This window comes from Chrysemys picta, chromosome 4 (genome assembly GCF_011386835.1).
Source record: "Chrysemys picta bellii isolate R12L10 chromosome 4, ASM1138683v2, whole genome shotgun sequence".
In the NCBI taxonomy this organism is placed as follows: Eukaryota; Metazoa; Chordata; order Testudines; family Emydidae; genus Chrysemys; species Chrysemys picta.
The window spans coordinates 11,496,108-11,521,944 of NC_088794.1; the positions used below are offsets into that span (position 1 = coordinate 11,496,108).

At 56.2% G+C, this 25,837-nt stretch overlaps 2 protein-coding genes across 14 annotated transcripts in view; one reads left to right on the top strand and one right to left on the bottom strand.

The window, feature by feature from the left end:
• The window catches only part of SLC43A3 (solute carrier family 43 member 3), a 58,431-nt gene extending 41,368 nt beyond the window's left edge, over positions 1-17,063 (top strand). For 4 of the 13 annotated variants that reach the window (XM_065591340.1, XM_065591336.1, XM_065591337.1 and 1 more), the window contains 10 exons: positions 1,079-1,125; positions 2,178-2,254; positions 7,906-7,998; positions 10,560-10,699; positions 11,328-11,473; positions 12,534-12,755; positions 13,988-14,107; positions 14,452-14,638; positions 14,886-15,009; positions 16,468-17,063. In XM_065591340.1, the coding sequence (XP_065447412.1) occupies positions 1,079-1,125; positions 2,178-2,254; positions 7,906-7,998; positions 10,560-10,699; positions 11,328-11,473; positions 12,534-12,755; positions 13,988-14,107; positions 14,452-14,638; positions 14,886-15,009; positions 16,468-16,623 (1,312 nt within the window). In that variant the 3' untranslated portion in view covers positions 16,624-17,063. Of the gene's footprint in view, positions 1-1,078; positions 1,126-2,177; positions 2,255-7,905; positions 7,999-10,559; positions 10,700-11,327; positions 11,474-12,533; positions 12,756-13,987; positions 14,108-14,432; positions 14,639-14,885; positions 15,010-16,447 lie in introns of all 13 variants that reach the window. The other 9 variants (XM_065591345.1, XM_065591347.1, XM_065591338.1 and 6 more) reach the window with 7 other exon arrangements.
• Positions 17,064-20,415: 3,352 nt separating this feature from the next.
• On the bottom strand, positions 20,416-25,296 carry LOC135982885 (glutathione S-transferase Mu 3-like). The gene is made up of 5 exons (XM_065591353.1): positions 25,143-25,296; positions 22,670-22,770; positions 22,172-22,267; positions 21,964-22,074; positions 20,416-20,648 (listed from the first exon to the last, which is right to left on the bottom strand). Exons 1-5 carry the CDS (start codon positions 25,189-25,191, stop codon positions 20,553-20,555), a joined length of 453 nt encoding a protein of 150 aa, XP_065447425.1. The 5' UTR covers positions 25,192-25,296; the 3' UTR covers positions 20,416-20,552.
• Between the last annotated feature and the right edge of the window lie 541 nt (positions 25,297-25,837).

Consider the following 25,837-nt stretch of genomic DNA (forward strand, 5'->3'; position numbering starts at 1 on the left):
ATTGATTGATCGATCGATCTACATACACCCCATCCATCCATCCATCCATCCATCCATCCATCCATCCATCCATCCATCCACTTACCCTCCATCGATTGATCGATCGATCTACATACACCCCATCCATCCATCCATCCATCCATCCATCCATCCATCCATCCATCCACATACACCCAATCCATCCATCCATCCATCCATCCATTGACATAGCCTCCATTGATCGATCGATCTACATACACTCCATCTATCCATCCATCTGTTTACATGCACCCCATCCATCTATCTATCCCATCCAGGAAGGGCACTAACTGAGGGCAGGTCTGCCCAGGTGTATAAACCAGTCAGGCTATACCATTCTAATCCTGGTGCTGTCTTTAGACCGGGGTAACTCCCTGGGGGACCCGGTTCTTCACTCTTTAGAGCGGTGCAGTACTGGGGTCAGTCTCCCAGTGCAGACAAGCTGGCTGGCCCGAGCCCCAGTATCCAGGGCCATGTTGTGCCCATTTGTGCCTTGGCTGCCAACACCAACCAGTAGCCTCCTGCCCCCAACCCAGCTCTGCCCCAGCCGCCATGCAGTGTCATCTGTTCCATCCCTTCCGCCAGCGTGCCTTGCCGTGCGCCCCCAACCCGCTCTTACTGCTCCCAGCATTCCCTGGGGTGCAACCAGTGTTTGCGGTATCCGGTCTGCAGCTCCTGGTCGGCTTGGGCCCTCCTCCCAGCCCTGTCTCCTGCCCTCCACCACCTTGACAGTGGGGTTAAATCCTGCCTCTGTCCCCCATCCTTCACAGCCCCCTCTCCTCCTCCCCCTCCCTCGCTGACTTCCCCTGCATCCCTCCCCCACCATCACCCCCTCCCCGTCCTCCTCCTTCCTTCCACTCCCCCTCCCTACCCCCCTTGCACCCCAAGTGTCTAGCTCCCCCACTGTCTACCCCACCGCTGCCTTCAGCTAGCCCCTCCCTTGCTCCCCCCACCCCTGGAGCTGCGATGGGAGCTGCAGCTCCCCCACGTGGGACAGAAGCCACAGCAACCCCCACCCTCGGTTGCTCCCCCAGCATGGCCCTGTGTCTGTGTGTTTCAGATCCCTCTACACTGGCGGCACACTGCTTATTGCCTTCTCCACGGCAGGTGAGGCCTCTGCCTGTGGGCGCGACGGGGAAGGGCCCCTCCTGCTGGCCTGAGCTGGGGTTGGGGCACGAAGCAGGGCTGGGCTCTGCCCCTCATGGCAGCACTGGGGGGACCCAGCCCTTCCGTGCAGAAGCGCCCCCACTGGGCTGGGAACTCTGCCTCCGCTTGTGACTGGGCGCAGCTCTGCCTCCTGCTGGACAGAGAGAGCCAGTCCTGATCCACCATGGCTTGGAGACCCCTCTGGGCGAGTGTGGCTGGGCACCTACCTCTGTGTGTGTGTGTGTGACATTCACTGGGGGTTGTTACAAGGCCCCATAGGGTGTGTGTGTGTGTGTGTGTGTGTGTGACACTCACTGGGGCTTGTTACAAGGCCCCACAGGGTGTGTATGTGTGTGTGTGTGTGACATTCGCTGGGGCTTGTTACAAGGCCCCATAAGGGGTGTGTGTGTGTGTGTGTGTGTGTGTGTGTGTGTGTGTGTGTGTGTGTGTGTGTGACACTCGCTGGGGGTTGTTACAGGGCCCAACAGGGTGTGTGTGTGTGTGTGTGTGTGACACTCACTGGGGCTTGTTACAAGGCCCCACAGGGTGTGTGTGTGTGTGTGTGTGTGTGTGACACTCACTGGGGCTTGTTATGAGGCCCAATTTTGTGTGCGTGTGACACTTGCTGGGGCTTGTTATGAGGCCTGACAGGGTGTGTTTGTGTGTAACACTCTCTGGGGCTTGTTATGAGGCCTAATTTTGTGTGTGTGTTACGCTGCATCTTTTTATGAGACCTGACTCTGTGTGTGTGTGTGTGTGTGTACATTCACTGGGGTTTGTTATGAGGCCGGATGGGTGTGTGTGTGCTACACTCGCTAGGAATTGTTATGTCTCATGATTGTGCATGTGTGTGTGTTACACACACTGGGGCTTGGTAAGCAGCCCGATAATGTATGTCTCTGTGTGTGTGTGTGTGTTGCCCTCGCTGTCTGTGTGCGTGCCCAGTGCCTTGGCGTGTGTGGTGTCTGTGGTGTGCCACTCCCTGACATGCGGTGCTTGTGTGTCCCCTGCAGCTACGGCGCTGATCCTCTTCCCGGCTATGTGTCTGCTCTCCATTGGCGGCATCCTCCTCATACTCACCAACATGCAGGTCTGACCCTCCCACCCCCTCCGTCTGGGCTCTCCCAGGGGTGCCAGGCAATGGCTGAGGGATCTCTAGCTGGGCACTGAGGAAGGGGCCTACTGAGAGGGGGCGGGTTTGCTGCCTCCTATTGGTCCCCCTGGGGAGAGCAAGGCTGGATTGATGAGATTGGAGGCCCGCGGCTAACGGTTTTTGGAGGCAATCAACAAGTCCTGTACAGGACTGAATAAGGGCTGGATGGGACATGCCCCCACCCCGATCTGGGCAAGGTTCAGGAGCTCCTCTGGCCTCAGGTGCTATTGGATCGCCCCCCCCCCCCCAGCTGCAGGGCCCGAGGCAGCAAGGTTAGAAGGGGAGCTGGGCACAGACGGGGCGGCAGCAAAGAGGAAAGGTAGCTTTCTCTTGCTACAGAGCGGAGAGAGGGAACAGCTGACAAGCTTCTGCTGCCCACATGGACGTAGGAAATCCAGGGTAAGCTCATCACCACAGGACACCCAGGGTCTATTAATCAGACCTTTATAAGGAGCTTCAGAGACTGAACGTCCCCTGAAGTGGGAGACCCCCACAGCAGAGAACCCAGGAAAGCTGGAATACGGTTCCCAAGTGGGGAGAGAACTTTGGAAAAGGAGGGGACACTGAGACGGCCCCGGAGAAAAGCCCACCCAGTCGCGACACAGAAAGAAAAGCCAAGATGCGGAGCAGGGTACGTTTCACCTGGATAAACATAGAACAATGCGAGTCAAATGAAAGGCCGAACGTTTCAACTGGCATCTTGCGAGCTTTAAGTGCCGCAAAATTCAGCGATTGTACCCTCAAACGGCAGCATGCGAAATACATCCCCTTCCGCTGGCACCACAGCGAGAGCTCTGGGCTTTGCTTCTGCCGTCGTTGGCGGAAGACGATTTTCTATTAAGGCGAGCTCGAGAACACTCGCTCTGCTCCGCAGCTGGCAATGGGCACAGCCCAATACAGCCTCAACATGATGCAAACCATCGGGAAGACGTTACTCAGGCCTTGGTCGTGCAAAAATGTGATGATTTCAGGACCATACTCATCCTACACATCACAGTATCTTACAAACGCTGAAAACTGCTCCATTTCATGGACAAGCTGAGGTTCTAGATCGGGGTAAGCAACCGATGGCACGTGTGCCGAAGGCGGCAGGCAAACTGATTTTCAGTGGCACTCACACTGCCCGGGTCCTGGCCACCGGTCCGGGGGGCTCTGCATTTTAAATGAAGCTTCTTAAACATTTTAAAAACCTTATTTACTTTACATACAACAATAGTTTAGTTCTAAATTATAGACTTATAGAAACAGACTTTCTAAAAACGTTAAAATGTATGACTGGCACGCGAAACCTTAAATTAGAGTGAATAAATGAAGACTCGGCACACCACTTCTGAAAGGTTCCAACCCCTGTTCTAGATCATTTGGGTAAGCGTCGAGCAGTGCTGGCATGCATGACAGTTCAGCATAACATTCACTTCTTCTTTTCAGTTCCCAGCTTAGCTTGTGGAGGAGAGGAGAAAAGCACTCAGCTTCCGATTTCCTCCGTCCTCACTTTTGCCATCTGGAAGTACTTGCGTTTACAGTGCGTTTGTGGTTTTCATGAAGGACTCATCACCTTCACTTCCCAATTCTTTTCGCTTGCATCGCAAAATAGTCAAACTGAGATTGGAAGCTTGTGGCGAATTCTTGCAAGGAAGGCAGCAAATGAACAGCAATGACAAGACCCAGGCCTGGCTTTTGAATCCTTAGGCTTGTTTTGTCCAACCTTTCTAATATCCCATTCCACAGGGTACTCATAAGGTGCAGATGGTTGCGCTTCCCTTTGAGTTCCACTGTTTTCCTCAGTGTTGTCCATTGTTCTTTGAAACAACATTGAATGTCCTCACGCTTTACAAGATTCAGTCTGACAGGACTAGTTCGTATCTGGCAGGGTTTTCAGGACAAGGAGAGTGACTTCGTCACTCTTGGTAAGCTTCTTGCACAGATGCTGCCATCACCTGGGCGATGCTGCAAAAAAACCAACATTTAGTTTCTGAACAAAACAGAGAAAGTTTATGGCTTCCATGCAAGCATCAATGCTACACGTTTCAACTACGTTCAGAGAATGAGCTGTGTGTGGCACGTACCCAACTAGTGGATTTAGTCTTCTGATCTGAGCTTGAAGACCTTCATACTTTCCATAATGTAACTTGCATTATCATTGGATTGATCTCTGCAGTTTTCAATAGCGGTGTTGTTTGTGCCCAATAAAGACTCCACGGGCTGGAAAAGTGACTTTGCCGTGTGGCTTTTGATGGGTATAAACCCAACAAGACGTTCATATCTGGCACCGTGTAAGCTGTAACGGAAAATGACAGATAACTGTTCAATGTGAGTGATAGCAGGAGTTGAACCTGTGATCAAAGAGTAGTATTTGGCTTCTTTGACTTCACTTACAATGAATTCAAAACCTTACATCCCATTGGCTCAATGAACTCATCACAGATTGTTTTCAACAAGTGGGATGTTTCCATAGCGTTTCACTCACTCACGTAGACACGGATCATATTTGGGCGAAAGCTTCAAGAATACCTCGATAATTTCCATTTTCAGGAGAGCCGATAATGTCCCTCTTTCCTCTAAATGCTAAACCACGTTCAGCGAGAAGCTTAATTGTCACAACAAGCCTTAAAACTTCCCTCCAGGATGCAGTTCAAAAATAGAGCCGACCTTCTGTTACCAGATGTGCCCATTACTTTGGGGTATGCTCATTTATTCGGGTTACTCCTCTGGGGAAGGGGTTCTGTAATCCCGTCAATGTACTGCTTATGTCACTTGTGTTTTCATATGGAGCTCTACTTCTCCCTGCTGCAAGTCCCCTCCCAATGGAGCTATCCTGCAGAATCTAGGGTCCCTAGGGCTGGGTTACTCCTGCCCCAGAACTGGATAAATACCCACCCACCCACACGTACATTAACAGATCAAGTCTGAGCGGACCGGGTCAATCAGCACTGTCAAGCTGTTACCCTTATGCGTCCCAAATTCAGCACGTCCCTATCCCCACTCCCCCAACACAATTGTACTGGCAGTAACCTACTCGATGAGCAAACCCCACAGTATTTTGGGCGCTGCAGGGATCTTTAGCTTAGGTAAAAGAAGCGTTGCTGTAGAGTGAATGGGGGAAACTAAAAACACAAACGAGTAAAGTTTAGCAAGAGAGAGAGAAGTAACCAAGTTAACCATAAAAGTTATTTATTGAATAATAGTAATAACTACACCAGGAGGACTAAACCAACATAACCATACATTATTTAAGGTTAGTACCTAAGGTAGAAAGGAAAACAGAGAGAGAGAGAAAGAGGGGGGGGGGTCTCACCCACTCCATGAGGCTTGAACTGGTTGGGGTTCCCAGATGATGGTGGTAGCTGAGGGTCCTGAATGCTGGAGACAGGCAGAGGCCCCAGCACGATCAGTCAGGAGATGGAGTTCCAGTGGAACTGATGCATAGTTTGGATCTAAGCATCAGAACCCTGACTAGAGGCTGAGTAGGGATTTTTGTAGGGAAAATACAATGGTTCAAGGGAGAACACTAGATTTGTTTATAGGTAAACTGATGACTTAAGGGTTTTCTTTAGACTAGACAATAGGAGCTGATCACTCTTGGCTATGGGTGGTGTTTTCTTCCAGGGAGCTCACAATGCAACTAGGCTGCTTCAGTATTTGGATATCAATTAAGGATTCATGACTAGAATTGGTCTGATAATGGCTGAGCTGGGTGTGTGCAGACATAGGTTCATTAGCATCTGGAGCAGAGATTCCCATGATGCAGTGCTTCCCTGCTTTTTCTGGTCCCAGAATTCAGTGTGGTTCTTTGTTCTCCATTCTGTATGTAAATTGAGATGTCTTCCTGTCCCATCTTTCATGCAGATGAGGCGAGGGGAGTTGTCTCTGCTCTCCATTCTGTATGCTAATGGAGATGTCTTAATCTTGTCACCCTTGTCAGGAGGGGTCTAGGTGTGTCTCCCAACGCCCTTCACTGCTCTCTGCAAGTTTTCTTCTTCTGATGGGTTTTGGTTTAAGCAGAGGCGGGGTGTGTGTCTTTCATGAGTCCGGCTGGATACTGCACCCTGGTTCCCCAAGAACACAGAGGTGTCTGGTATCACTTCCTCCATACACTGCGTGCAAAACTCCTCCATTATCAAAGGCCATTTATCCAGATCTTCATTTATCTTAATGGCCACTTTATCCTCCTTATCACGACTCATCTCTCCGCCTTCTGTTCGGACAGGTGGTAGGAAAAGTGGGTCTTCTCTTCCACCATGACATTTGTCCTGGATTTCAGGAACGCTTACCTTTTCTTTTGCCCTCTCCTGAGGGAACAAGTTCATAGCCATAGCTTCACTGTGATGATCATTTTTGGAGCAAGCTGGTCCGGCATCTTTGGAAGCTGATTTAGAAGCCGTACTAGCAGAACAATAGTTTTGTTCTCTCTTTCAAACGTAGCGTTCCTTCTCACACGTGACATCCCGTTGAAGGGCGGTTCAAACCCTACTAATAAAGCATTGTGCATGGCTATCATTAGCAGCCGGAAACCGGCGATTAGTGCCATCAGTTCACACCCCTGTCTCCAGCAACTGAAAGCCTGAAAAAAATGAATTAAACTTGAAGTGTGAAAGCTTCAGAAACGGGGACAAAATCAGTGTCAGCAGGCTCCCTAGAGACCCCACTCCCCATCGCACCCCCAGCCTGGCTCCCTGGGGGATCTCCAACCCCACAGCGCCCCCCTCAGCCCAACTCCGCAAGGACACCATACCCCATAGTGCCACTCCCACATCCCAGCCTCCTGGGAGAAACCAGGCAACCCAGGCCACATGGTGCCACCCTCCCCAATCCACCTCCCTGTGGGTCCCAGACCCCATAGTGCTCAATCAGCCCCCATCCTGTGCTCCCCGTGGCCCGGCAGGATTGGGGTGCCCTGGGCGGTGTTGATGATATGGGTCGACAGTGTGCCCTTGTTGCCAAGAAGGCTAACGGCATTTTGGGCTGTATAAGTAGGGGCATTGCCAGCAGATCGAGGGACGTGATCATTCTCCTCTATTCGACATTGGTGGGGCCTCATCTGGAATACTGTGTCCAGTTTTGGGCCCCACACTACAAGAAGGATGTGGAAAAATTGGAAAGAGTCCAGTGGAGGGCAACAAAAATGATTAGGGGGCTGGAGCACATGATTTATGAGGAGAGGCTGAGGGAACTGGGATTGTTTAGTCTGCAGAAGAGAAGAGTGAGGGGGGATTTGATAGCTGCTTTCAACTACCTGAAGGGGGGTTCCAAAGAGGATGGAGCTCGGCTGTTCTCAGTGGTGGCAGATGACAGAACAAGGAGTAATGGTCTCAAGTTGCAGTGGGGGAGGTTTAGGTTGGATATTAGGAAAAACTTTTTCACTAGGAAAGTGGTGAAGCACTGGAATGGGTTACCTAGGGAGGTGGTGGAATCTCCTTCCTTAGAGGTTTTTAAAGTCAGGCTTGACAAAGCCCTGGCTGGGATGATTTAGTTGGGGTTGGTCCTGCTTTGAACAGGGGGTGGGACTAGATGACCTCCTGAGGTCCCTTCCAACTCTGATATTCTATGATTCTATGATGATTGGGTGTGGGGGGGTATCGTTCCTCCAGGTGGGGAACCTGTTTGGGAAGCACCGCTCGACCATCATCACCCTCTACAATGGAGCCTTCGACTCGTCCTCCGCTGTCTTCCTTGTGGTCAAGGTGAGCCCCTGGGCCCTAGCTCCGGGGGTCGGGGGGAGAGGAGGTGGCTGGAGGAGACAGCAATAGGGAGGGTGGGAAGGGTGGGGCAGACCACCTCCTGGAAACCCCAACTCTGCTCCATGGGGGCCGAGGGCAGGGTTAAAGGTGCAAATTTGGGGTCCATTAAGCAAGGAGTTCCTGAGATACAGCCACCTCCTAAACCTTGTGACATGCAAATGTTTCACCCTTCCTGCACGCCCCTGGGGTTTGCACTGCGTTTCGATCCCCCCCCAGACTGGCCTCACCTGTGCAGGATTGAGCTCGGCCAGTGCACAGCTCCAGCTGGCCCTCTGGGGCAGCAACATTGAGCAGTAAGTCAGCTCTAGCCCAACGGGGGGCCAGAGAAAACCACTGGTGTGTGTGCAGCAGGACTGGGGCTGTCCGCAGCCAGGGGAGTAGAAAGACAGTGTGGCCCAGTGGAGAGAGCACTGAGCTGGACCTGAGGACACCTGGCGTCTATCTCCTGCTCTGACCTTGGGCCAGTCCCGCCCCCTCTCTGTGCCACAGTTTCCCCTCCTGCCCTTTGTCCATGTAGATGGTGTTGGCTCCCCGGGGCGGGAACTGTCTCCCTCTGGATTACAGCACCTAGCACAGGGTGGCCCTGATCTCCATAGAGCCCTTGAGGTGCTACTGTAACCAGCAAATAGTACTGGGCCTCTAGCCTGTGCTCTGCCCCTGGTGGTACATTTTTAGTGTGCTGGGTGCACCACACCAGGCCAGGTGGCCCCTATGCCTTCGAGTCTTCAGGCTCCAGTACCCCATTTCTCTGCTGCGAGTGCAGCTGGGATCAGCTTCTTGAGAGAGGCTTTACCGGCTTAGGGTGCCCCGCACCCCATGCACATCTGCAGCCATCCCAGGCAGCCGTTTTGAAGCCAGGTGCAGCACATTGTCCACTTACTGCCTCCCGTGCGCCCCCTCATGGTCAGAGGTGCCTCTGCGGCACCCCACCCCTGCGGTCTCCTTCACAGGGCGCCCTGTGCCAACAACTCCACACAGGCCAGAGGAAAATTGAAACGTTTCCCCCTTCATTTCTTCAGTCCCTTGGTACACTCCAGCCCTCCAGGCCCCAACGCAAGGACAGCGTCTCGCTCCCCTTAGCTAGGGGGTTCCCGGCCCTTGTTCCCAGACCTGGGCTGCGCCTCCACGGGAGCCAGTCTTGTTGCTTCAAGCCAGCCACAGCGTCTCAGATTTGTGTCTCTGGCTCAGCCCAAGCATCTCCTCTCTGTCACCCCCTCATGCTGGGAGCAGCGGAAGCCCTGCTTCGTCCCAGATGGGGCCCATTCTGTAAGGGGCTGGCTTAGCCCCGGTTCTCCAGCCCATGGGCAAGCCACCCCGTGCCACGAGAGCACGTAGAGTAGCTCCTGGAACGCAGCTGAGATCAGGTCCCCGTTGTGCCAGGTGCTGCACAGACACACAGTGAAAGACAGGCCCTGTCCCAGCTGAGATCAGGGCCCCTGGTGCCAGGTGCTGCACAGACACACAGTGAGAGACAGGCCCTGTCCCAGCTGAGATCATGGCCCTGTTGTACTAGGCACTGCACACACAGCGAGAGACAGGCCCGGCTCCAGCCGAGATCAGGGCCCCGTGGGGCTGGGCGCTGCACAGACACACAGCGAGAGACAGGCCCGGCCCAGCTGAGATCAGGGCCCCGTTGTGCCGGCGCTGCCCAGACACACAGGGAGAGACAGGCCCGGCCCAGCTGAGATCAGGGCCCCGTTGTGCCGGCGCTGCCCAGACACACAGGGAGAGACAGGCCCGGCCCCAGCTGAGATCAGGCCCCGTGGGGCTGGACGCTGCCCAGACACACAGGGAGAGACAGGCCCGGCCCAGCTGAGATCAGGGCCCTGTTGTGCCAGGTGCTGCACAGACACGCAGCGAGAGACAGGCCCTGCCCCAGCTGAGATCAAGGCCCCGTGGTGCCGGGCGCTGCACAGATCCTAGCTGTGGAGATTCCCACTGCTTCGATGTTCTTTCCCTTGGCTTTGGCTGTGAGTTGTTCCTCTCCCCTCTCCTCTCCTCCAGGCCATGTGCTGCCATGGGGTTTATGCGCTGCATGGGAACAACCAACCTGAGGTTGTGTCTCTGCAGCGAGGGCTGGCTGAGAGAAATAATCCCGTGATGATCTTCCAGCCCTGTGCTGAGATGTATGAAGGGAGCCTGAGCCACTCGGGGGGCAGTCTGTTGCTGGGCTGTTGGGATGAGGGCAGGACGAAGCGTGGGTGCGGTTAAACCACGGGTCTGGAAATCAGGCCATGTGGGCGCTATTCCTGGCCTTGTCACTGACACACAAGGGCGGGGAGGTTGAGTCAGTTCCCCTCCCCGTACCCCAGTTTCCTCTTATCTGTTGAGACTGTGAGTTTTTCAAGGCACGGGATGTCCCTTGCTATGAGTCTGCATCGTGCCTGGCACAATGGGAGCCCTGATCCTGGCTTCAGCCTCTGGGAGCCACCCTATGAACAATACAGGTCACTGAGTCCAGGTTGGCCCTGTATGCACCCGCTGACAACTTCCTTCACCCCCAGCTGCTGTATGAGCACGGCCTGACCCTGCGAGCCATGTTCCTCTTCCTCTCGGCCTGCAGTGCCTGGCACCTGACCCGCACCTTCTTCCTGATGCCTAGGTGGCACATCCCCTACCCGCTGCCCCCAGGATACACATACGGGTGAGTCACGCTCCACCCCACCCTCCGCTCCCCATGGGTCCCTCCACCCCCCATCTGCCTCCCATGAGCCCCTCTGTCTCCCATGGGCCCCCTGCCCCCCATGGGTCCCTCCATCCCCCATCTGCCTCCTGTGGGGCCCTCTGCTCCCCATGGGCCCCATCACCCCTCATCTGCCTCCAATAGGGGTCTTTGCCCTGTCCATCCCCCATCTGTGTCCCATGCGCCTCTTTGTCCCCACATCTGCCTCCCGTGGGCCCCTCCATCCCCCATCTGCCTCTTGTGGACCCCTCCGTCCCCCGTTTGGGCTCTCAGCCCCCCCATCTGCTTCCCACGGATGCCGCCATCACAGTCTGTCTCGTCACCCCACTGCACCCTCGCTGCCCTCTCTCAGGGAACAAGCTCTGCTGGGTAAATGGGGCTCAGCCCCATGGCAGCTCCAGTGCTGGACGCCTGGGAGTGATTCTCCCCTGGCCCCCAGGCCCTGCTGCCTTGGGGCTGCTCCTGTGCGGCAGGGGAGCACTGGGGGTGCTGGGGAACCCGGCTCTTGCATGGGGGTCACTGGTCCTAGTGGTGGGCCTGGGTGGGGGCTGGGCTGTGGCGGGCGGTGATTGGCTCACTGTGTCCACAGGCTGAGGTGCCAGAGGCAGGGGTGCTCTTACCGTACCCATGAGGAGCAGCGGCCAGGCCTGGGTGATGGAGCCCACGAGCCCAGCGACCCGTGCTCGGAGCCAGGCCTGGGAGATGCTGATGCCAGCAAGGCCCTCAAGGGCAAAGGTAGAGCTGGACAAGTCCCTGCACCGAATTCCTCCTCTGCCTCCTGGGGCCCCACCCAGGATACCCCCCCCAAAACCCCCTCCGCCCCTGCAGCACCCATGGCTCCCAGCAAGCCCCCCAAATCCCCCTCTACCCCTGCAGCACCCATGACCTCCAGTGAGCCCCTCCAAATTCTCCTCCACTCTTGAATCACCCCATGACTTCCAGTGAGCCCCCCGCAAATGCCCCTCCACCTCCAAAGTGCCCCATGGCCTCCAGTAAGCCCCCCACGGATCCACAGGTCTGGTGCTCTGGGACAGTCCCTGGAGGACCCCCACTTTTAGGCTCTCACTCTGTCACTGGGGTAAGCCACTCAGCTCCACTGCCTCCGGGGCGCAAACCTCAGTGCCTCCAGCACCCCTGCTGCAGGCCACGAGCTCCCTTCGGCGACTCCGCCTGAGGTGGGGGCAAGGAGAGCCTTGTGCCCCCAAAGGGAGCAGGGCAGCCCCCCCCAGCCAGCGCTGCGACAGCAGGAGAGAACGGAAAGTTAAAGCAGGGGCCAGCTTGGGCAGCCCCGAGCCCTCCGACCCCGCTTTTGGCCCGGTCCAGGAGAGACTCCAGCTCCCAGGAGCCCACATTTAACCCCCCGCCCGCCTGACCTCCACCTCAGCCCTTTCTTCTTGTTCCCAGGCAGACACTGTCCCCCGGAGGTGCCCCCCAGCCCAGGGCTGTGTCCAGGGCAGCAGAGCCACAACCCAGACTCGGGCACAGGCACCTTGCTGGGCTCCTTGGGGTCGGCCCTGTCCTAGGCAGGCCCCTCTGAGCACAGGAGCCCGCGGGGGAGGTTGGGGGATGGTTTGTGGAGGATCCCAGGATGGACAGCCACCGCCAAGTGGGCTGGGGTGAACCAGCAGGGCTGGGAGCTGATCCCTCCTCTCCCTCCTCATTCTCTCTCCAGCCTTCACAGCCTGGGGTCACTAGCGCCCCTCAGGCCCCCTGCAGCGTCTCTGTCTCTCTGGATCGCCTGGGCACAGGCCCCCACTCTGAAACTACACCTCCCCCTCCCCCATCTGCCCACCAGACCTAGGGCTAATCCTGAGTGCGCTGTGTCCATCCCCAGGAGAGTCGGGGGCCGGGCCGGGCCACGGAGAGCCCCCCGGCATGTCTTTCCGTGCCTGTGTCTTCTCCAAGCTCTTCTTCTGGCACCTCATGTGGCTGTCGGTGATGCAACTGCGGCACTACCTCTTCATCGGCACCCTCAACCCCATGCTGGAGCACCTGGCTGCCGGTGACACCACGCTAGGTATGGGGCACCCAGCCTGCCACACCTGGGGGTACGGGGGAAAGGGGAGAACGGAACAATGGGGCAGGCAGAGGGAAGGACGGAGGGGATGGAGCAGGTGGGATGGAGAGAGATAATGGAGGGAAGGATGGAGGGGATGGAGCAGGTGGGATAGAGAGAGATAATGGAGGGAAGGACGGAGGGGATGGAGCAGGTGGGATGGAGAGAGATGATGGAGGGAAGGATGAAGGGATGGAGCAGGCGGGGATGGAGAGAGATGATGGAGGGAAGAACAGGGAAATGGAGCAGGCAGGGATGGAGAGAGATGATGGAGGGAAGGATGAAGCAGGCAGGGATGGAGAGAGATGATGGAGGGAAGGACGGAGGGAATGGAGCAGGCGGGATGGAGAGAGATGATGGAGGGAAGGATGGAGGGAATGGAGCAGGCGGGGATGAAGAGAGATGATGGAGGGAATGGAGCAGGCGGGGATGGAGAGAGATGATGGAGGGAAGGATGAAGGGATTGGAGCAGGCGGGGATGAAGAGAGATGATCGACGGAAGGATGGACGGAAGGAAGCAGGCGAGGATGGAGAGAGATGATGGAGGGAAGGACAGAGGGAATGGAGCAGGCGGGATGGAGAGAGATGATGGAGGGAAGGATGGAGGGAATGGAGCAGGCGGGGATGGAGAGAGATGATGGAGGGAAGGACAGAGGGAATGGAGCAGGCGGGATGGAGAGAGATGATGGAGGGAAGGATGGAGGGAATGGAACAGGTGGGGATGGAGGGAAGGACAAAGGGAATGGAGCAGGCAGGGATGGAGAGATTTTGTTGGTAAAGTTGGAGGTGGGGCCGTGTTGGAGTAGGCAGAAGTGTCTTTGAGCTGGGCAGTGTTGCCCCCTGCTGTCTGATGAATGGATTGTACTTATTGGTATGGATGGAGTGAGGAGAACTGAAGGGGGGAATGGGGCAGGCTCCAGAGCAGGGGAGAGAGGCTGGAATAAGTACAAACCCTTGGCCCTTCCTGCCCAGCGTCTCGGGTGACCTGACAAGGTTGGTACTATTGTCACCCATGGGAAACTGAGGCAGGGGGAGGGGCAGTAGCTTGGCCAAGGTCACCGAGGGCTGGGTGCAGGACCCAGGAGTGCCTGGCCAATACAGGCCCTCCCTCCTGTCCAGTGGATCAGGAAGTGAACAGGGCATGTGGGGTGAAGTCTCAAGCATTATGCCTTGCTGCCTGTCTCTGTTCCCAGTAAGCACCTACACCAATGCCTTCGCCTTCACCCAGCTCTGCGGAGTCCTGTGCGCCCCCTGGAATGGGCTCATCTTAGACCGGCACAAGCGTGGGAGGAGCAAGGATGGCAGTGCCAAAGGTAATCTCCCCGTCCGTCGCCAGCTGCTGGACCCAGCTCTGCCCTCTGCTGCTCCTCCCACTGCTGTGAGCTTCCCCACAGCAGTGCCCATCTGGGACCCCCGTACTGCGAGCTTCCCCACAGCAGTGCCCATCCGGGACCCCGGTGCTGCGAGCTTCCCCACAGCAGTGCCCATCCCTGACCCCAGTGCTGCAAGCTTCCCCACAGCAGTGCCCATCTGGGACCCTGGCACTGCAGGATTCCCTGCAGCCTATGCCCATCTGGGACCCCAGAGTGCGAGCTTCCCAGCAGCACTGCCCCATGTCTCTCCCTTGCCTCTTGCCAGTGTCTCTCCTGTCTGTCAGGTGGCTCGGACTCCCTGGCGGACCTGCACTCCTGCATCCTGTCGCTGGCTGTGACGGTGCTGCAGTGTGTGGCCTTCTCGGTCTGTGCCTCCGTGCCAGTGCTGCCCGTGCAGTACGCCACCTTCATCCTGCAGGTGCTGAGCCGCTCCTTCCTGTATGGGGGCAACGCCGCCTTCCTGGCCATCGCGTGAGTCACCTGGGGGGCACGGGCTGGGGGAGGGGAGATCCTAGACATGGAGGGGGCAGGGGGCTACCAATGGGGCAGGGGGGCAGGGATGGGGTGGAGGAAATGGAGGGGAAGGCTGACAGGGCAAGGAGATGCCCTGCAATGGACAGCGGGGCAGGGTACGCCTCTGGCCTGTTTCACAGCAGTGCCCCCCACATCTGTAACACCGTCCTTCCTTCCCCCCCGCCGCCGGGTCGTCTCTCCACAGGTTCCCGCTGGAACATTTCGGGAAGCTATATGGGCTGGTGATGGGCCTGTCGGCCTTGGTGTCACTCCTCCAGTACCCCTGCTTCGCACTCATCAAGGGACCGCTCAGCGATGACCCCTTCTATGTGAGTGTCCTTGTAGATAAATCTCCGATCATTTTCATATGACTTTACATTGTCATAGAATCATATCATAGAATATCAGGGTTGGAAGGGACCTCAAGAGGTCATCTAGTCCAACCCCCTGCTCAAAGCAGGACCAATTCCCAACTAAATCACTGTGCCTGTTCATATAACCTTGTAGTGGGTCTACCCATGTGTGACCTCTGTTTTCATGAGACTTTGTATCAAGGCCTAATATAGAAACTTTGTACTGATGAGCCTTGGTATATGGAAACTTTGTATCAAAGTCTCATGTAGAAACCTTGCCTTGTCCTTGGTATAATGTTATAGCCCCTAAGGATAGAATAAGATAGAAGAAAAATGTCTTTTTGCTAGCAGTAGAACAAGATCTCCCCCCCACACACACTCTTAATCAATTGCCCTGTTGAATGAATGAGGTGTGAATGAGGAAGGCGTGGAAGGCAGCACCTCCAAATAGCTGCAACAGTTGGAGAGGGGCTGGGAGCCAGACCCAAGGATGCTAAAACCTGTCAAGTGGACTCACTAAAGAAGATCAGACATACTGATGGCCTCGGGGGTTAGAAGCAAGCACCTTCTTTTGGAAACACCCTCTTTGTAGCATTGGGACAACCCCCAGAAGGAAGCAGCACAAAGGACCAATGGACACAGACACAGATTTTGAATCTGGTACAGATTTGCATGAGAGGGAAGATGCTATAAAAGTGAGGTCTCTTGCAGAGGACCCCGGGTCTCATCTTGTCACATGGGAGCATCGATCCGGATCAGCAGAAGCCCGGCTCCACCCCTCCCCCATCTAACTCACCTGGCCAGTGCAGTTAAGGGGAGCAAGTTGGCAACTAATTGGTAACAACAACAAGACGGAGTGTGTGTGTGAGTGTATGTGAATGCATGAGTGTATATGTATATATCTCATATGCATATGATACAGTATTAACAAATACATGTATTACTAATAAATGTGGCGTTTTGCCTTATTACCCCTGAAAAGATCCTGTGCAGTACTCTAAGTACAACATCCTGTCCCATCTGGGGCCTGGGGAACTTCATCGACACCCTGCAGTGAGAGATGGGGGGTGCCCCTTACAGCGCCGGGGGGGAACTTTATCGACACCCCACAGTGAGAGACAGGGGGAGCCCTGTCTGGGGTGAGGGGGAACTTTATTGACAACCCGCAGTGAGAGACAGGGTGTGCCCCTTATGAGGCCTGGGGGGGAGAGGAACTTTATTAACATCCAGCAGTGACAGACGGAGAGTGCCCCATCCAGGGCCTGGGGAACTTTATCAACATCCCACAGTGAGAGAAGGGAGTGACCCATCTGGGGCCTGGAGAACTTTATTGACATCCTGCAGTGAGAGACAGGGGATGCCCCATACCGGACCTGGGGGAACTTTATTGACCCCCACTTTCTGTATTGTTCAGAACCTGATTTTCCCATCCAGGTGAACATTGGCCTCATCATCATCATCCTCCTGGCCTTCGTCAGTCCGCTGGTGGTGCTGCGGGAGTACCAGCGCCGGGAGAGGGAGCAGGAAAAGCAACATGTTGACTCACCCCCCCTGACCCTGGCCAAGGCCGGTGTGGAGTCCTCCATCTGACCCCCCCCCCAGACGGGACCTTCAGGGGCTGTTCCCCCCCAAAAGGGAATGAGGAAAGGGAATTAGGAGTGCAGGCTGAGCCCCAGCCAATCCCCAGCTGTGTCCCTCCAGCCCAGCATTGTCACCATCAGCTCCAGCCAGGCAGCAGCAGGGGGGTGGGTCACGCTGGGTTATTTTTACAGATACTTGATTTTCTAGGTTTTTGTATAGCCCGGTCGGTATAAATCCAGCCTTTCCCTCTCCCTGCACCCAGGGTGCGCGGCGGGGTGTGTGTGTGTGTGTGGTATAGTTCCCCTTATCAGCAGGGTGTATTTCAATCCCCCTATTTCCTTCTCTTTTACTACAGAGATTTTATTTCTGTGCTTCTTTGTAAAAGTGAGGGAACGGGACGCCCCGGCGCCTTCCTCCCTGAAATCACATAAATGTTAACGAGGAACTAACCCAGCTCTGCACTTAGTCTTCTCCAGAGGTCACTGGAAGCCCCTGGTCCGCTCTGCCCGGCTTGTGCCCATCTTGTCTGACGGCCTGACCCTCCCCCAGCGGCTCCAGCATGATGCATTGTCTGAGACAGGCGTCCGGTTTTCATTGGGTGCCCCCAGGCACTGGAGAACCCACCAGCCCACGGGAAGAGGATCCTCCATGTTAAAAACATGGCCCCTGTTCCTGGTCTGAATTTGGTGCAGACCATGCCCAGCCCCTGGTGGACTGACGAGCCTCTGCTGTGAGAAATCTCCTCCCCACGATGGGGTGTGCAGACCAGGTGCAAGTCCCCCCAAAGCTGGCACTTCCTGCCGGCGCGGCCTGTGGCAAGGCTGCAGTCCTCAGCTCCATTCTTGTTGGGCGTTTCTGAGCCCTTTGCTTGCTGGGAATGTCCCGGGGGCTGGGGGTACCCCTGAACTGGACAGAGTTCCCACTAGTGGGCTCCCTAATGCCCAGTACAGCAGTAACTCCCCTCCCACCTCCATCCCTGGGTGGGGGTAATCCCCAGCCCTTCTCCCCCGGGCCACCTCTTGCCCTCCCCCTGCCCTGGTCCAGCCCCAGGGGCAGGAAGGAGCAACACCTGGGGCGGATGAGTGCAGCACTGTTTTATTGCAGGGAGTCACAGGCAATGAGCGAGGGGGGGCTGCCCCCCTGGGAAGCCAGGACAAGGCTGGGAGCAGAGTCGGGAGCAGGGGCGCCCCCTCAGTACTCGCAGATAAAGGGCAGGTGAGTCCCGCAGCTGATGCTTCTCCATTGACCACCTGGCAGAGAGAGAGAGAGAGGGGTTAGTGCCCTCCCAGCTGGCACCTGGCACCCAGCCCACAGCAAACCCCAGATCCCTTGCCCCAGACCCCTGGCGCCACCTCCCCTAATATCTCCTGCCGCACAGCCCCACCTACCCTCGGACCCCTGCCCCACAGATCTGCGGTTCCCCTGCCCAAGGACTCTTGTTCCCACAAGCAGTGACTAGATCCCCATCTCCGCCCTATCCTACCCCAGGGGGCTCCTCACCTACAGGGCACATGGTGACACACGATTTCCAAAACCACCAGGGGTTCCCTCTGGCCCAGTTGGAGTAGTTCCAGGCACTGTGGTCAACCCAGTGGGGGTACACATGAAAGAACTGTGGGGAAGGGGCTGGGGTAGGATCAGTGCTGTCCCATCTGCAGGGTGCCCCAGGAAATCCCCTCCCCTCCAGCCCCCAAGGGGCCAGGGCCATCGGTTGGGCTGGGGCAGGAGCTGCTCCTGAATTGGAGCCAGCCGGGAGCCACAGTGAGGGGCTCTGGGTTTGCTGGGAAGTACCTGGGACTTGCTGGCACCAGACTCTGTCATGGCACCTCATGGGCAACCTGGTCAGTGGGCCCCAAGGAGACTGCCAGCCATCTGGGGGTCAGCTGGACCCACACCTGAGCTACCAGGCCCACCTCCTGGGGGCAAGCACGGGGTGGTCTGGGGCAGCCCTGAGTGGGGTCCTGGCTGGGGACACACTGAGCCGCAGTGGGGATTGGATCTCCCTGTCTGCTCTGCACTGGAGGGGAGGCCAGCCTCAGAGCTGGCAGGGCCCTGATGAGGGAGTCAGGGGGAGGGGTTCTGAGCCAGGCCCAGGCAGTGGGGGAACGGGGGCAGCAGGGCCAGACACTCTCCTTACCCAGCGGGAGGTGTAGCCCCCGATCCACACCTGGTTGATGCGGGCACGCACCATGCGGCTCAGGCGTTGGTTGGTTGCATAGTTGTGGATGGAGGCCAGGCGGCCGCGGTAGCAGCGGGCACACACTTTCTGTGGGGAGAGGGACATGGGGCAGTCAGGGCCCAGGCACAGAGTCACATCCACTCGCCACCACCCCATGCACCATCCACTGCCCCATGCCCCCCATGTCACCCCTTCAACCCCTCCACTGCCCCCACACCTCCTCCACTGCCTCCATCACCCTCATGCCCCCTTCACCATCCCCATGCCTCCTCCACTGCCTCCATGCCCCCCCCCCATCACCCCATGCCACCCCTCCACCGCCTCATGCCCCCTCAGGCCATTCACCAGCTCCACGGGCTTCCCACCCCACTTTGACTCATCTGCCAGTCCTCCCCACCACCTGTGCCCCTGACCCACTCACCTGGGCGCTCCAAAATGTCTGGCAATTGTTCACAAATGCATAGCGACAGGTGTGGCTGCCCTGGCCAGGCACTGTCATCCTGAAGCTCTCGCTCTCTGTGGGGCACGGTGGCTCCGGCTCCCTGGGCTACTCCTCACCCTGTTCGGCTGGTATCTCCTGCTCCGGGGCGCCCTCATCTGAGGGTGGGTGCGAGAGACACCAATTGGCCCTTCCAGCTGCAAGACGCAGCCCAGATCTCAAACAATCCATGGAGGAGGGAGCAGATCTAGCGACTGGGGACACAGGTGTCCGGGATAGAGGGTCAGGTTGTCACTGGGGGGTTAGGGAACCCTGGTGTCTGGGATGGAGAGGCTCAGAGGGTCATTGCAGGGCCAGGGGACCCTGGTGTCCGGGCTACAGTGAGGCAGAAGGTTATTGGGGGCAGGGGCCCCAGGTGGCCAGAACAGAGTAGGGCTGGGGGCTAGTGAGAGCACAGGTCTGGGGTAACAAAGCCCTGTATTGTGCTTGCTGGGGTCTGACCCAAGCCCATGGGGTCCATGCAGTGTCTGCTGGGGGGTGGTGGAGGTTCCCATTGTGGGCAGTGGCTGTGGCCTGGTCCTTGAGTTGCCAGGGCCATGGCAACCCAGCCTGGAGCATCACTCCCCCACAGGCCAGGGTCATCAGGGCAGGGCACCCAAGGAAAGTACCTGTAATTGGTTGCCAGGAGACAGGGCTTTTAAGCACCACCGAGGATGGAATGGGAAACAGGCCAGAGCCTCTTCCCTTGAAGAGGATCTACAGTAACAGCAGCCCTCTAAATCCACTAAGCAACACTGACCAGCACCACCTGAGTCTCAGGCTGATGCTGTTAGTCTGGTTCACCCCAGCCACCAAGGGAGGTACATCAACAGCAGGAGACTACACGACCAGGGGTTGGGGGGAAGTGCCACCTGCGCCACTCCACTGACAACTGCAGAGGCATCAAAGCCAAAGCAGGATTTGGTCTTGATGCCCTGTAGGGGATGTGATGTGGTGCTGGGTACTTGGCTATTCCCAGCTTGGTTAACTGAACAGACAGGGGAAGAGGCAGCACTGGAGAGGCTGGTTTCCTCCAGGGAGGCTACGGCAACTCAGCACGAGGGAGCCATTGTGCAATTACTAAACATTTATTGGCTGGTCATTTCCGAGTAGGGTCACTACACACGGTTAGTGATTGTTCCACAGAGCAATTCACTGAAGCCACCACTTAACATCTTCAACTGTCCACCCCCTCACAACATCCGATCTGAGGGAGTCCGTACACAAACAGCAAGTGGGGCTCTGGATTATTCCTCTCTAGCCCCTCCCTTCCACACAGATCTACTTCTTCTGGTTGCTCCATTTGGCCATCCTGTTGTTGACGGGAGTCTTCATGAAGTGGCTAGAGCTCATGTAGGCTGTGACCTTCTCCAGGGCCTGGGGGGGAGAAAGGAGAGAGCAGAAGAAGATCCCTGAGCAGAGGGGAGACAGTCTGCTTCCCAAACCACCTCACAACACAGCCTCAACCCCCTGAAACATGAACATGATGCCTCTTCTGGGCCACACCAAAGGGGGTCCCCCACATCCCCCAGTCAGGAGTCTGATCAGTGTGATGTCTAGCAAGTCCCTGAGGAACCAGTTATACCTGCTGGCATGGTGGGATGTTTTCTGCCCTACTTCCTTTGTGCTGCTCAAGGAGTGGCCACACCCTCAACTAGCTAGAGTTTCCCCCAGCACTGAATAGTGGTGATCCCCTGAGTGCACAGTTGGCTCCTGTACCTCCTCCCTCCAGTCCCCAGGGCAGGAGTGGCCGGAGCACATCCTCAGTTGTAATATAATCCTTTAGGGACTGTTGCCTCCTGCCACAGGTTAGAGCAGCCCCATTGCTGCTCTCTGCTCTGCCCCTGGCCCAGGCCAAAGTTAGGAATCCAGAACCAGCTCCCGGATACTACCTTGTACCTTGGCAGACTGGAGACTGGCCCATTGCCCCGATCCACATACAAGGACCCTCTCTTGCTTCACTGAAGCTATGGCAGGAGTCAGGCTGGGATAATATAGAAAACTACTCATGGCAAGTACGGCTTTTGCTTCCTTTCTGTCCCAGCACCTATTTCCACCTGGAACCAGTGCCTGCCACTTCAGCCATTTCCGCAGCAGCTCACGGCCAACAAGATACAGAGCAAGGACAAAGTAGAACAGGAGCGAGTGTGCTTTGGGAATCCCAAGAGACATTGCTTAGGAGGGCTCACAGGATAGGAGTGTCCCATCCCAGCTTCCCAGTGCCACCTGAAGAGTGTCTGCCAAGATCACCAAGCAAGCGGGGCACCAAGATGTGGCTACCTCTCCATTAGAGAAGGAGGGAGCCAGTCCCTCAGAGGCCAGCAGAGAGCCCATCAGATACATGGCCAAGGAGAGAGACGACTCTCTCTCAGAGGAAGGCCTCAGTCAGGGCTGAAGCAAATCTACAGGGCACTGGGAGGGGAAAAACCTGTGTGGTTACAGAGCAAAGAGGACTTTATTCCCTCCAGAGTTGTCTGCCCTACTGGTGCCAGAGGGAGGCAGTCTGACATCGCCATTACCACCAGAAGCACTAACAAGTACTTGTTAGCAATAGCTCTGGCAGCTGCTGTATCTGTTAGCAAATGAAATTCTTTGCCTGTTGCCCAGTTCTCTGCAAAGGAGTTAATGTTTGCAGCTGGGCTGTCCCTGAATAACCAGAGCAGTGCATTACAGGAGTCAGGGCAAACCTCACCTCAAAGCGGGCAAGAAAATCCTTCAGGTTTTGGAACTGATCCAGGCACTTGGGCTCAAACATGCGGTTCTGGTCCAGGATGTCGTACATGACAAAGTCAACAAAAGTGATCTGGAGAGAGGAGAGAGAGAGAGAGAGAGAGAGAAGTGACACAGGGCAGTCGAGTCTGTTCCCATGCCCCTCCCCCAATCACACCCCCACCATGTACCTTCTCCCCAGCAAACCACTTCCTCTTCCCCAGGAACTGAGAGAACAGCTTCAGCTTCCCAGGCAACTGCTCCAAGTAGCCAGGCTTCAGTTTCTCCTGCAGAGAGGAAGAGGGAAAGTTTTCAGAGACAGCTGTGGATTAGACCAAGGCAACCCTGTGCCCACCCAATGTACAGTAAATTCTTGTAGTGGGAAGGGCACCTGGAGTTTGCCATTGTCATAATAGGGATCTAAGGGGGAGCAATATCATGTTTCAGGGCAGGTCACCTGTGAGGGCCAGGAAGGAATTCCCCCAGTACAGCATTATGCAAGTGACTCAGACCATTATTCACCTGTCCCAGAAGGATTAAGTATTGGGCCAGAAGCAGAATACCAGCTAAACGGACCCAATCTAGTATGGAAAATGCTGTGTGTGCCAATAGCATAGTATTGGAGTGGGATTTGTCCTGAAATCAACAAGGTCTTGTTGCAGCCCCCAGGACAGCATGGATGAACTCACAAAGTCAGGATTGTAGCAGATCATTAAAAGGCTCATACGGAAATCCATGGCCTGGTTCTCCAGCATGTCCACTCGCAGCATCTCCTCCTCCGTCTCGCCACCTGGGAGACACAACAAATGTCAGAGTGCTCACCGGCAGCTACCCAGCCAAATCCCGGCCCCTTGATCATTAGTGAGGCCCAGACGCTCCAGGACTTTCTCAGCAGAACCTCCGAGGGGCAGCTCCCAAAGCTGACAGCAGCCTCGCAGGTCATGCAGCTCTGAACTTCTCCTCCCCACCAGACTGCAGCAGCAATAGGGAATCCCAGGTGACCTCTTCCTACTCAGTACCTGCAGCCTCCTCTTCATCACCCCCGTGCTGGGAGCCTGAAGGATCTAGCCAGGACTGTGTTGCTGCAGTGTGGTGGTGCTCCCTTGGAGGAGCATGGATTATCCACAGTGTTTCCTAAGAACCTGTGAACCTGTGTGTTAAATGGTCCTAGGATTTCAGGGCAACCCCAGTTTCTGCCAAAGTGCACTAGCTGGGAGTCAAAAGACCCTTGCCCTATTCCCCCCCCCCCCTCCAGTGTCCTTCATGGGGATGTTTGGGCATGAAAATAAATGAATGGCTGCACAAGGCCGGCTGTGGTTAAGTTACATTAGCACCTGGCCAAGGGTAAACAGATGCTGGGAACTGGCAACAGAAAGTCCCAGGCAGCTCTTGGTGTTTCTGCAGAGCAGGTGGTAGAGCAGCCCGGTTCAGGGGCAGATCGTGGGGGGGGGGGGGGGGCGGAGAGGATATTTCAGATGAAAAAGGGGAACAAGCCCCTTCCCCAGTGCAGAGCTGCTAGCTGTCTGGGATATCGTGACACACGCCACGCTCCCCCAAGGCTGGGTGCCCCCAGCCCCTCCTTGTGTCTCAGAGGTGACCACAGACCACACAATAGTGGATGTAATTCAACCCCCCACCACCCCTTGGGATCTGTTTTGTCGAGTCAAAACAAGGCAACAGTCACACTTTGCTCTGGCTACCCAAAGCAAACTCTGCTCCTGCTCCAGAGCTCCACAGATCAGTGCAGCTCCCTTCCCAGTGCTCACCCAGCCCTGGCCATCCACGGAGAGTCTCCCAGAACAGCCTGCTCCTTGCAGTCCTCTCTTCCAGGCCTTCCCCTAGCGGGTGTGAGGAGGACACTCCTCCTGGACCGTCCCTGACCCCCAGCGTCTGTCCTGGTTTGAGAGCCGCAAACCCCTTTCCTAGCAGGCTCCACTTCCAGCTGAGCTTAGTTCTGTGAGCCTCGCCCTGGTCCAGGCTTCACCAAGGCCCCGGAGGAGCTGAGCCCAGACTCCCTTAAAAGTCCCAGACTGTGCTGTGACAGATGTAAGCTCAATCCCCTTCTCTTTCCCCACAGCGCGGATGGGGGTCGTAATAGCCAAAGCAACTCCTCTCCACTCCTGGGTGATTGGTAGTGGCAGGTCAAGCTCAAGTGTTTCCGACATTGGGATGAGCCCCTCAATGTCTGAAAGGGTTATTCCACCCTTATTAGAGCCTTTGTACCTCTTGACACTTTCTCCAGTGCAGTACTACCCGGGGATAACTCCAGCGATCACGACAGCATGACGCTGACGTAAAACGGGTGTAACGTAGTGGAGATTCAGGCCCCCCATCTGCAAATTAAGCCAATGCTTTTCCATGGGCAGGTTTCCAAAGCAGCCTAGGTCCCATTCTGGCACCAAGCGCAGAATTTTCAGCAGCGTCAAAGTGACTTGCATTGTGAGCACGAGTTCCATTGACTTGTCCTTTCTGAAAGGCTTGGCCTCTGTCTCTCAAGAAGAAGAACAGGAGGACTTGTGGCACCTTAGAGACTAACAAATTTATTAGAGCATAAGCTTTCGTGGACTACAAATAAATTTGTTAGTCTCTAAGGTGCCACAAGTCCTCCTGTTCTTCTTTTTGCGGATACAGACTAACACGGCTGCTACTCTGAAACCTGTCTCTCAAGGTAAGTCTGCGGAGCAGCGAGCGGGCAATTCCCAGCATGAGGAGACAGACACATGTTAGGTCTGCATGAGCTAGCATGCTAGAAATAGCAGTGTGGCTATGATAGCATTAGCTGCCATGTAGATCATAGAATCATGGAATATCAGGGTTGGAAGGGACTTCAGGAGGTCATCTAGTCCAACCCCCTGCTCAAAGCAGGGCCAATCCCCAACTAAATCATCCCAGCCAAGGCTTTGTCAAACCGGGCCTTAAAAACCTCTAAGGGAAGAGATTCCACCACCTCCCTAGGTAACCCGTTCCAGTGTTCCACCACCCTTCTAGTGAAAAAGTTTGTCCTAATATCCAACCTAGACCTCCCCCACCGCAACTGGAGACCATTACTCCTTGTTCTGTCATCTGCCACCACTGAGAACAGCCGAGCTCCATCCTCTTTGGAACCCCCCCTTCAGGCCATTGAAAGCTGCTATCAAATCCCCTGTAGAGGAGTGGACTCACCCCTGCAGTGACTCCTGCTGGTCATCTCAGGAATTAGCTCTTCCAGCATCCTGGAGCGCCCCCTGCAGGCTGGTGATCTGCCTGTCCTCTGGCCCCCACGTCCCTCCCAGACCCTGGTGCCCTTGTATATGGGGTGCTGCCCCCTGGCAGTACACCCCTCAGTACTAGGGTCTCCCCTCCCTGGGGAACCCCCACCCACTATCCCTACCTCACCTCAGAGTAAGGCCACTGCCAGTCTCCAAGTAGTCCCCATTCCCTGGGGCAGACTGCAGTATAGGCCACTCATCACAGGCAAGGTTGGGTTTGGACCTGCTGCCTTGGCCTAGCCCTGGGCTGCCCTCTGCAACCCCCAGTATTAGGGTTACCATATTTAACAAATAAAAAAAGAGGACCCTCCACGGGGCCCTGGCCCTGCCCTTTTCCCCACCCCCAGCCCCGCCCCCAACTCCGCCCCTTCCCCACCCCAACCCTGCCCTAACTCCACCCCCTCTTCCATCCCACTCCCAGCCACATGAAAAGGGCTGCCCGAGCGCTACCGGCTTCACGGTTTGCCGGGCAGCCCCCAGACCCTGCGCCCCTGCCCGGCGCTTCCCCAGCGCCGCTGGAGCCCGGGAGGGGAAGCGCCCAGCCGGGGGCGCAGGGTCTGGAGGCTGCCCGGCAAACCGTGAAGCCAGTAGCGCTTGGGCTTCAGGCAG